The sequence below is a fragment of the Henckelia pumila genome, chromosome 1 (assembly GCF_033568475.1).
Source record: "Henckelia pumila isolate YLH828 chromosome 1, ASM3356847v2, whole genome shotgun sequence".
NCBI lineage: Eukaryota > Viridiplantae > Streptophyta > Magnoliopsida > Lamiales > Gesneriaceae > Henckelia > Henckelia pumila.
In genome coordinates this window covers 128,692,757-128,705,406 of record NC_133120.1, presented here as the reverse complement: position 1 = coordinate 128,705,406, position 12,650 = coordinate 128,692,757, and the positions used below count along the sequence as shown (strand labels likewise).

The 12,650-nt window shown below is 38.4% G+C and overlaps 1 protein-coding gene across 1 annotated transcript; it reads left to right on the top strand.

The window, feature by feature from the left end:
* The first annotated feature begins 8,492 nt into the window (after positions 1–8,492).
* LOC140876084 (uncharacterized) lies at positions 8,493–11,124 on the top strand. Its single transcript, XM_073279937.1, has 3 exons — positions 8,493–9,476; positions 10,008–10,547; positions 10,938–11,124. The coding sequence occupies exons 1-3, from the start codon at positions 8,583–8,585 to the stop codon at positions 11,031–11,033; spliced, it is 1,530 nt and encodes a 509-aa protein (XP_073136038.1). The 5' UTR covers positions 8,493–8,582; the 3' UTR covers positions 11,034–11,124.
* The last annotated feature ends 1,526 nt before the right edge of the window (positions 11,125–12,650 follow it).

Here is a 12,650-nt window from a genome sequence, read left to right as displayed (position 1 = left end):
AACAGGAGCTCCCCAAGGAGATACACTAGGACGAATGTACCCCTTGTCCAAAAGATCCTGTAGCTGATTCTTCAACTTACGCATCTCTGACGGAGCCAGACGATACGGTACTCGAGAAATAGAAGAAGTACCAGGCATCAACTGTATGCCAAACTCGACTTCCCTAACAGGAGGAAAACCCGGAATCTCATCAGGAAATACATCTAGAAATTCATCCACAACAGGAATACTCTCTATCCCAATACTCTCAGCGGACAAATCAACTACATAGATAAGGTAGCCTTCCCTGCCAGACTCTAGAGCTCGACAGGCTCTCAAAGCTGATACCAAAGGCATCGGGAGTCGCTCTCCCACTCCATAGAAAAACCAGCTATCACTCCCCTCTGGATGAAAGCGTACTAATCTCTGATAGCAGTCCACTGAAGCTCGATAGGTAGTCAACATATCTATTCCAAGAATGCAATCAAAGTCGTCCATCGCAAGAACCATGAGATTCGCTAACAGAATGTTCTCCTCGAACTCTAAAGGGCAACCCATCACTAGACGCTTAGCCAAAGTAGATTGGCCCATCGGAGTATAAACAGACATCACTACGTCTAGTGCAATGCATGGTAACTTATGCCTCTTAACAAAACGTGCAGAAATGAAGGAATGAGATGCACCAGTGTCAATAAGTACAAGAGCAGGTATACCATAAAGCAGAAATGCACCTGCGATGACTTTATCATTCTCCTCCACTGCCTGATCATGTCTCAGGGCAAACACCTGGCCAAAAGCTCGTGGCCTCAAATGAGAACTCCCAGCAGGCTGTTCCTGCGACCTCTGCTGAACGGTGGCCTGAGAACCAGATCCTGAACCAAAACCAGAACCGCCTCCCCCAGATAGTGGACAATCCCTCCGGATATGACCCACCTCACCGCAATGAAAACAAGCTCCAGAAGCTTTACGGCACTTGTCGGATGGATGGTTCTTCCCACAGTGATCACACTTGTCCTTCTTTCCGAAACGGACAACACCAGCAGAACCAGAGGAAGAAGAAGTAGATCCAGACTTCTTGAAAGATTGGGCACGGGGACCCAAAGAACTAGCAGGTCTCGACTGAGAGAAAGACATGTTCCGTCGAATGCTGTCCTCTGCCTGGTGACAACGGCTCACCAACATAGGACATGTCATCGCCGACCGCCACACGCTCGTGGATCTCAGGGTTAAGTCCCTGAAGGAACAGATTATACTTCATCCCAGAGCTGTCAACAATCTCGGGGCAATAGGATAGCAGATCAAAGAACTTGTGCTGATACTCATCAATAGACATGGCTCCCTGTCGCAGGCTCAGTAGCTTGCCCGCCTTTGACTGACGGAGTGCAGGAGGAAAATACAGCTTCTGAAAAGCTGTGCGGAACTCGGCCCAGGTGGCCACTCCTCTCGCCGCAACAAAAGGTGCAGAAGTAAACCTCCACCACCTGCGCGCACGTCCATCTAGAAGATAACCAAGGGTCTCCATCTTCTTTTCCTCGGTGCATTGGAAAGTCTGAAATGTCGTCTCCATGCGGTCTAACCAGTTCTCCGCATCCTCCGGAGACTCACCTCCAACCAAGGGCTTAGGCCCCATCTGCAAGAATCGACGTACACTGAAACGGTCCTCATCTCGATGACGATGGCGGCGTTCCCGACGAGGCTCCCGATCGGCATCACCCCAATGCCACCAATACTGCCATGAGAACTCTGATCGTCACGATCTGTCATCTACAAAATTAACCTAACGGTTCTCTTATGTAGAATCTAAATCCCAAGAATACTTTGCATGCTCTGATACCATAAATGTAGTGGCCCTTACCCGATTCACCTACTAAACAGAACTTAGGCATGCAATTAACTTAATCAAAACAGTAATCAGAATTCAACTGCGGAAACCATAACATTTACAACCCCAAGAAAAGGAATCTGTAGATATCCAAAAATATACAACCAAATCGAATAACTGTATAAACTCAAAACAACAGAATAAAAACCTAAACGAAGCTCCAGCTGATCAACCACTGACTAGCTCCTCTTGGATCCACCCGCCTCGTCCAATCGCAAACCTGCCCCATGGAATAGGGTGTCCAGAAACACAGAGTACGAGACGTGAGCATAAAACACTCAGTACGAGAGTATGAGTATACATGCTTGCAAAGTGAACTCCCTATAAACTCGAGGTCAAGGATCAGATAACAGAGACAGACCGGGCCCTGGTATGTAGCACGTTGTACCGTCGCTTCAGGAGGTGGCTCCCATACCATAATACCAGTGGATTTACCGGACCCAAAGCCATGTAAGTCCATCCACTAACAGGATAGGGTACAACCCTACTAATAGACATCTCAAAGGAGATAGCTCAGCATGCAAATGAATGCAGCATAAATCAATGACATATAAAACATGCAGTCACATAATACATGCATACTCAGTCAAGATATCTCGAACAGTACTTTCGTACCTCAAATCAGTGCAAGCTCTACCAACTCTAGGTCCACGCCTCTAGTCTGCTCTACACTGCCAAATGATACTACTATCATTATAGTGCTCTAAAAGCCTTAACTAAGCTAAAGCATACTCCTAAATATTTTTAGGAAGCAAAAGTTATACCTTCGTCCATCGTTAGCCCTTTACTGTCGATTGCCTCAAAACTAGGCCACAGCTCCGCTACGACGCCTGGATCGCTATGTCACTTCCGAATTCCCGATGGGACGCCTAGAATTCCCTAGATCTGAGTTAGAAGGCTAAGAAATCGAGAGAGAAGAGGTGATTGGTGCGTCTAAATCTGAATCTCGGCCCTCCTATTTATAGACAACGATCGGAACCTCCGATATTCGATCAGAAATTCCGTTCCTCGATCGGAACGTCCGATCCTGCCATCGGAGCTTCCGAAGATCCTCATCTGCCACGTGTCAAAATATCACTGGTTGAATTCGGATAGGGGTGATCGGAGCTTCCGATCCTGCCACAAGTCATGCCTGACGTAATACCATCGGAGCTTCCGATACTGCATCGGAGCTTCCGATCTCGATCGGAACGTCCGATCCTGCATCGGAGCTTCCTATCCGTCCGGTAACCAATTTGTTTAATTAGCGTTGATTAATCCCTTAATCACTGATTTCGGGTACGGGCTACTACACTGGATACGCTACAAAAGGAGATTAAATCAAAAACCACACAACCACTAAAACAAACGCTCAAGGTAAAACTCTTTACCGCTCTTCGTCTAACTCTTCGACGATCGAATTCTACTAACTCTAGGCTCAACAACTTCAAACGAATCTGTATGAAGAAAAATAAGATCAACAACGACAATCAAACCCAACTGCCAAAGGTTCAACAATTCAAACGAATCAAAATCCCAAAACTCAAACCGGCAGCATAACGGCTATATTCTGATCAAACCAAAAACACATACAGCAGTATAACATCGCAATCAACTCAAACCAATACTAAAACAACAATATCTATTCAAAACCAACACATCAAAAAATCCCCATTTTCAAATATATTCTACAAAAATCATAACAATTCCGAACGACGCTCTTTTTACGATCCAACTGAGAATAAACGATAAGAACTAGTTCAAGAACATCATATCCAGAACTCAATAGATTCTAACAACATCCAAAGAATGAAATACAACTGATCGGAGAAAAAATTACAATAGAACAAATCTCTCGTTGCCGGGATCGCTAAACTAACTTCGGATTTAAATTCTACCGGACGGATCGACTGAAAACCGAAGAAATAAAGCTTGAAGATGGCGCTTCCAAGCTTCAATGGAGGAGGCGGCTTTGGGGAGAAGGATAAGGGTGAAAGAATGAAGACCAAGTCAACTTGCAAGCTAAGATATTATAACAAATCCCCGTTTTGCATTTTAGTCCCTGAAATTTCCAAAAATTGCAAAATAGACCCTGATCAAAATCAAATCGGCTCTTGAATTCCATAATCTCCTATTATCTCAAATAAACTCAATTAAGATAAATTTGGGGCATTACACCTTTGATCCAGAATATCCTACCCCATCGCCTTGGTCTGGTACTGTAGTTTCTGGTGATTTTTGTTCTGATGACGGCGGAGAAGATAATGATGATAATGCCGAGTCCTGAAGCTTGGTGACAAAGGTACATGTCCTTTGTTTTTCTTGTTTCAATCATTAGGAACAATGATTGTACCTAAGTTTGGTGGGGGGGGGGGGGGGGTTCATTTTTGTGAAAATGTTTTGAGATTTCCCTATGATGATGTTTGGTTATTGTTGGAAATGAAGTGAAAAATTTGAAGTGGATTGAAAGGATTGTTTGGACAGCTTTATTGGTGAATTTTTTGCATGTTTGTTTTGTTTGTTTTTGTAGAGTTTATTTGGTTTTTGTTTATGTTTTTGAATTTGGAAGAAAAAAAAAAAAGAAAAATGGCCTATGATGATGTTGAATGAAAAAAGGAAAGTAATGGAATATGAAATCTAGTATTGGAGACATTGTATCTTGAGTTCTCACACAATTGAACTATGCTTTGATTGTTGATTTTTATAGTGATTAGAGAATATTTGTAACATTGTGAGTGGAGTGGTTGAATCAATTCTTAACTTTGGTGATTTATACTTGAGATCGAGGTAAATTTGTACAAGCATAGAAGTAATTTAGGCGAATTTTGTTGAATTCATTGAGCCTTTTTAGCCTTATTCTTTTGTTAACTTGATATGAAAATCCAAAACCAAAAATGAGTAGTTAAAAAGTGAAATTAAAAGAAAAAGCAATGGTGGAGATAGTAAGGTGAGGGAAGACCTTGAAAAATGAAAATGGATTGAAATTCGAATCAATTTCAAGGCAAAAATAAAGTGGAAAATATATGGAGTAGAGGAAAAAAAGATGAAAAATCTAGCTTGAAATTTTTTTAGCCATTCATGTTCTTTCATATGAAATTGTGCTCATTCCATTTGCCTATATCTTTAAAAGTGCTTACCTTGACATATACTTTGAGAAATACCTCCACTTGATATAAAAAAGCTGTGATATACCTTGAAAAGTCCTTTGATCTTTGTAAGTAGAAGTTGAACTTGGTAGATAGTGTTTTGAAATTATAGAACGAAGTTGATGATTCTATAAAACAAAATTGTTACATGAGTGTATCTAGGTGGATAGACAAGATTGCAACACGAGAACTCTTAAAAAAATTAGCCATACTTGGATTAAATGGATTAAACATCTGAGGCGAGTTGGATTATTTTCTTGTTTGTGTTGTGTTGTTGATTTGAGTTTCATTGTTTGGTTATGCTCGGGACTAGCAAACATTTAAGTTTGAGAGAATTGGATAAGTTCATTTTATGCACTTAATGGTTTATGATTTTAATTGATCTTTATTTAGTTTCGAGCAGAATTATGTGTTTTTGGTGTTGTTTGTGTATAAGAAGGAAAATACAAGAATTGGTGAAAAGTTGGGAAATTAAAAGCAAAATGGAAATTTTTTTGGAAAAGAACAACTAAAGCGCTTTTGTGCTTGATTTCATGCGCTTCTCCGCCTCTGTGTAATTTTGGAAAACAATAGAGTTTTGAAAATCTGAAAGTATGGATTTTTGGGCTTGATTGATGGGCTTTCATCTACAAATAAAAGTGATTTTGAAGATCACATTGAAAGAAGGGCAACCACATACTTTCACATAGCAAATTCAGAGTAAACCATAAGATTGAGAGAAGAGACAAAGGAAGAAAATCTACATCAGTGAAGAACTTCAAAGAACAAAGACGAAGATCGCGCAACCGGACACGGAAGAGAGACTTTGGATTTGTTATTCTTATTTGAACTTTTTACTATTGAATTGATGTTTTGATTTTTGAACATGAATTATTTTTATCTATTTTTGATTATGAACTAAATTTTCTTAGTCTAGAGGATGATGTAACCTGACGTAGACGACCTCTATGACTTTTGATTTTATTGGATTAAATTCTCTTAAATTAATTGTGTTTTCTAGATTTGATTGTCTTTTCAATTACTTGATCACAAATTGAATTGTCATATTTATTTGAAATCGATGATCGGGAGAGAGGATTTTGAATAAGACATTAGAAAATACACTGTTATTGTTTATAGAATTGGGAGAGTGTATATATTTAACGGAGATTTTGAAAGAACATCATTTTTCACATATCATTAAGCCTAGATTTTTAATAGGGATATTGGAATCGAATCTTAATTGATACACTTTCTTTGTTGCTCGGGAGAGAGAATTAAAACAACTAAGTGTTCTTAGCTATTAATTAAATAAAATTCATGAAAATAATTTAATTTGAATTAGTTTTTGTCGAAACCAGGTGAAATCAAATCTTCTCTAGACCATTATTCTCTCATTGATATTTCTCTAAATTTGAGTGATTGACTTGCTAAAGTTTCTTAATTATTTAAGTTTTCAGTAAAAAAAAACATTTTTATTTAAATTTTCTAAATAAAATTTAGCCTATTTTAATTAGTTTTCACTACTACTCCTCATGGAACGATACTCTACTCACTCAATATTAAAACTTAACAATCCTGCGCTTTCTTGCGAACAAGAAATTACGCAACAAAACCAGGCTGATACCATTGCTCCTAAAGCTCATGTGAACGCCGATGTCACTCTTGCTAAGGTGTATGATCATATGCAGCAGGTCCAACATCTAATGCTTTTCATGGATGCTAATTTGACTGCTATTGATGTTGGAGTATCTAATCTTCGCAAAGCTATAATGGGAAAGGTTCATGAACCGAGTCAAGAGATTGGGGGTTGCATTTCACAGACTAAGGCCTCTGCCAAATAAACAATCAATGAACTCATAACCTTTTTCGGTCAGTTGTCTCAGACTGAACAAAGGCTCAATGCCTGTATGGAAAACTTGCAAGCCACCATTAATGGCACAAAGCTCATAGAACTTTTTGATCATATCTCTAATGGTGCTGTCAAAAAGGAGGAAGAAGAGCGTAAATGGTCATAGGAGACAAAGAAATGTCAAGAAAGACGACAAGAGCAGGCCAGGAGGACGAAGGAGGAAGAAGACAAGAGAAAGAGACGGGGAGGATTAGGAATTAGTTGGTTTAGGAGATAGATTTTTATGCATAAATAGGTGTAATAATATTTCTATTTATTTTTGCACTCTTTGTAAAAATGAAATTCATTACTGTTCTTACAACTTGTTCTATGTTTAATTTATATTTACAAAATAAGGTATAATTAAACATACAAAATTCATATAATTCCACGAAAAAGTTTACAAATATGTATAAAAATTTTGCAAAAATTCTGCCAGATTCCATAAAAATCCATTTGAAAATCCGTGAAATAGTCCATAGAAATATGCTTTGACATATATGAGATTTTATGAAAGTCAACAAAAATCTATCAAATCCACAAAAGTCTATCATTTAAAAAAGTCACTAACAGTTTGCTAAAAAAAGTCACTAAAACTAATTAAGGCAGTATTTACAACCTCTAAAAATAAGTAATTGTGAATTTTTTTTATTCACAAATTCATTAAGAAAAACTCCATAATCAATTATTTTTAGAGGTTGCAAACACTACCTAAATTTCTGGATTGAATACACCTTGTTTGGCCTATAAAATAGAAAGTCATAAATAAATTTTTCAATAAATAAAATTTAATATTTTTAAATATTTGGATAAAAATCGATTTTTTTTATTTTTCCTATTGAATTTTTTTATTTTTCGTATTTTTCAGTTATTTTTAAAATTATCATATTCCTATTAAAAATTATATTTACAAAATAAGGTATAATTAAAGATACAAAATTCATATAATTCAATGAAAAAGTTTACAAATGTCTATAAAATCTTGTAAAAAGTCTGTCATAATGCATAAAAATATGTTTGCAAATATGTGAAAGAGTCCATCTAGAAATCTGCTTTGAAATCTGTGAGATTTTATAAAAGTCAAGAAAAATTTATATATCAAATCCACAAAAGTCTATCATTAAAAAAATTCACTAAAAGTCATTAAATTTATGGATTGAATACACCTTTGTAAAGACACAAAAAAATTATTAACTAGTGCAAATAATGAAATACATTTTGAAAAAGGAGCAAGAATGAGATTGAGAGGAGAGGAGAGAGGAAATCTATCCAAACCAATTTAGGTTTGATCAAAAACAATTATTGATAACTTAATGTTGCGTTTTTATGCTTTAATAATAATTTAACTTTTGTATTGTAATGGATTCTATGGAGTTGTTAAAAGTCGGTTGAAATTTTGAATACCATTTTTTGTAGAGTCTTTGAAAGTTAAATTGAATCACTTGATTTTTTTAAAACTCAACAAAAATCTATTTTAAATATAACTATACTTTTATAGAGTATACAAAAATCTAAATTGAATACCTATGGATTATTAAAATATACAAAAGTAATTAAATATTATCAAATCTCTCCTAGATTGAATACACCCTGTTTCTAATTCCTATAAATATATATTTATCATATATATATCATCTTCTGCATTAATTCTCCAATTAATTTTCGTTTCCATAACGTTTCCGATCACAAATTCACGTTCAGAAACCCATATGTAATTGATCCGAAGATGACTTCTCGTTTTTCATCCGAAAAATTTGGTGTAAGTAATCTCTGGAAAGGCCTGTTGATTTTGGGTGTAACCCTTTACTTCATCTCCATGTTCATAACCAATCAAAATCCTGCTGGTTGTCCATCGTCCGAATATTTATTGTCTTATTTCAAGCAAGAACCTCATGTAAAAAACGAAAAGCCTTTTGCACGGCCGCCTCTGGTTTCCAACAGCAGTACTACTTCTGATCAAGAAAAGTTAATTAATATTAATATTGAATCGCCAACAGGCTTGAAGCACATCGTATTCGGGCTTCTAGGGTCCGAAAACGCGTGGCACTGGAGAAAACCCTACATAGAATCATGGTGGAGGCCTAACATAACTCGAGGGTTTCTGTTTCTGGACAAACCCCCGACAGGAGAACTCCTACCTTGGTCGGAAGCCTCGCCGCCTTACAAAGTTTCCGACGATCTTACAACTTTCTTGGCCGAAACGAGAGCTCGTGCGCCTATCATGATTCGAATGGTTCACGGGATAATGGAAGTGTTGAGGGAAGTAGAGATCAAGAGTGATATTCATGGAGATGATCAGATCCGATGGGTCGTGATGGGGGACGATGATTCGATATTCTTCGTGGACAACCTAGTTGGTGTACTAGGTGAACACGATCATTCGAGGTATTACTACCTAGGGGGGCAGTCGGAGTTCGTAATGTCCAATTATTGGTTCCAATTTAACCAAGCATTTGGTGGTGCTGGGATTATTTTGAGTTACCCTTTGGCCAAAGCTCTTGCAAAAGATATGGAAAGTTGCTTGCGGAGATATGCACATTTGATTTCTGCTGATTTGATCACAATGGCTTGTGTCGGTGACATTGGGGTTAATCTTTCTCCCAATAAAGGGATTCACCAGGTAATTAATTAAATTAAATTTGATATATTGTTATAATTATATTTAACTACCTAGCTAGACCTAGTCATGTCTTTCTGTATATATGCATGCCAGCTATATATCCGTGTTTATTCTTCGAGTTTATCTTTAACCTTAAGTTGTTATTTTCAAATTTTGATATATTTAATATACTACAAAGAAACGATTTGCAAGGCACAATCACGTGTACGTAGCTTGTCGGATATGTATATTTGTATTAAAATAATAAAGTGTATTTCAAATAGTTAAGCCGCGCGCCTTAGAGATTTATTTTTGCATAAATATAATTATTAAATAGTACATCCATTAAGGAATTAAAAGTTGTTTGCTCTTAATTTTAGTCCCTTCTTATTATGTCGATTTGATTTGTATATAAAGGTTTGATCATTGATCATATAAAGGTTGTGACGAGATATATAAATAGACTTGGGAATACTACAATTTGATTAAATCGATAATATATTATATGTTGTGACATTACAATTTTTTTTTTATTTTTTAAAAAAATTGCAGATTGATTTACGTGGTGATTTATCTGGTTTCTTATCATCCCACCCCAAATTTCCAATAATCTCCCTTCATCATTTGGACCATGTTGATCCCATATTCCCCAACAAGGACCGCTTCGAATCCACGCGCCACCTCATGAAGGCGGCGGATACCGACCAGTCCCGTCTCGTACAGCAAACCATATGCTACGACAGGAACAAGGAGTGGTCATTCTCCGTTGCTTGGGGATATTCTGCACAAATATACGAGAGAATCATGCCTCGAAGTTACATACAAAACCCCCTCGAAACCTTTAGGCCATGGCACGGCGATCCGCGGCCGCCGCCGTTGTATATGTTCAACACCAGGTTGCCTTCCAATGATCCTTGTGAAACTCCTCATGCTTTCTTCATGCAGGACGTGAACAAGAGCCCTTCCGGGACTCGGACTGTGTATTCACGCGCCGGGCCTCGTGGGCTCGGGCCTTGCGGGTTGACCGGCAATCGTTCCGCCGATTATGTCACCGAGATTCATGTCTTGTCTCCGGCGACCAAGCGGCCTCAGGTATAATATAGATTAATGTCACAATCGAATTTTTATGATATATATTGAAATAATTTTTACATTTTTTGGTCGTTCTCATTACCATCGTCATCATCTTGATTAATTTTTTTAAAATTTCACTATCCTACTAAATTTAGAACTATGGTCAATAGCAAATGAATTAATCTTCTACGCTATGTTCTTTTGAATTTTAGTCCTTCAAAATTAGATCTAATTATTTTAGTAAGCTAAAAAAAGAAGAATAAAGAAAATAGCATAACCAAATATTATCACAAGTTTTATTTTTTATCAGATGCAACGAATCATATATCCTACTTAATTTAGTCCTTTTTTTTTTTTTTTTATTCCACTAATATTAATCACATTTTTGTATTTTGTTTGATGTTTCAGATGGATCGATGTGAATGCTGCGATATCATTGGTGTACAAGGCACGAAAGCTGAGCTCAAATTTAGGGAATGCATGATTGACGAAGTTATTGCGTGATGGATCAAAATATTAATTTTTTTTTCAAATGTCTTTAGGAGTAGATTTGATTTGATATAGAACGGATTTGAAAATTTGAATGATATTCATATTATGGGGTGATTCTATGCTGCCCAAATCAATGGTGTATGATGCGATTATCACAAAATGACTGCCCGGGGATGGGTAAATTCTCGAGCGGAAAAGATAGGTGAAGATACAAAATATATGAATATCTTATCCGTTTGGAGACGAAGTTCTACCAATATTTTTTAGAGAGTGAGTCCCTTCTCTACCTTGCCCCCCAGGATGGGGTTTTATACTCGCCCACCCGGGTCCTCAATGATTACTGGGTATGGCCTTACTGACAACTTTTAGGGTGATAAGATGGTTATCACGTGTGATTTAGACCCCCACAATTTCCGGACAGAACCCACTCCTTTGGATCGTGTTTAGTAATGATTGGATTTGTGATTTGAACCTGACACACTTCAAATAAACGTGGCCGTTTCTTGGCCCTAAAAATAGAAAGGCCGGGGCCCCACTGGTTTTCCTTTCCTTTCCTAACTTACGAAGGCTTACTCCGGGAGGTTCTAGCTCCCAGGCTCCTTACCCATGTTCCTTTCGATCTCCTGTATCGGTCCGAGTGCTAAGGCCTCCCAGGTTAAGCTTTCCTCGTAGATCCCAGGTTAATGCCCCCCAGTCCCGGATTCCTTAATATGTTGCGGTTACACCATCCTCTCGGGTTCAATCCACCCGGGGTATCGTAATATGATATCACCACACTTCCTAAAGATAGTCGGGCTAGGACCTGCTCCGCTGTCCCGAGAAGCTAATACCATCTTCCCGGGTCCAATCCACCCGGGGTATCGTAATATGATATCACCACACTTTCTAAAGATAGTAGGGCTAGGACCTACTCCGCTGTCCTGAAAAGCTAATACCATCTTCTCGGGTCCAATCCACCCGGGGTATCGTAATATGATATCACCACACTTCCTAAAGATAGTCGGGCTAGGACCTGCTCCGCTGTCCCGAGAAGCTAATACCATCTTCCCGGGTCCAATCCACCCGAGGTATCGTCATCCCGGGTCCTATCTCCCGGGGTATTGTGATATATCCATTCTGGGTATCTACCCGAGAGTCTCTACCCTTACGTCAGCCCTAGACGCTTCGTAGTGCGCCTGTCAGAGAATTTGTCAGACGTCGCTTCAGCTTCTTGAGCACTCTTTGCGTATCTCTACCGTTCATTTCAAAATACATGGCTCAGATTATTTTGGCCCCTTTTAGTATTTAATCCTTGCGACCCTTCCTTCTTCTTCTCACCGTCTTTCTTCTCGAACTCATTACCCTTTGGTTTTCAGCGACTGTGCTTCCAGTTCCGTTGTTTGCTTCCTTGCATCCCTAATTCGCTTTAATTCTGTAAGTTTTCTTTCCAATGTCTACAGGTACCTCATCTACCTCTGGAGCGAACGCCAAAGGCTTGCCCAGAGACGAGGAGCCAAGCGGTAGCTCGAGCGATGCTCGCTCCGCTTCTGCACTGCTTTCCCGACCTTCTTCTTTTAAGCAAGCTTCCCGACTCCCGACTAAGCCTTTCGCTGCTTCTTCCTCTCGCCCCAAGGGAAAAGGCAAACAAAA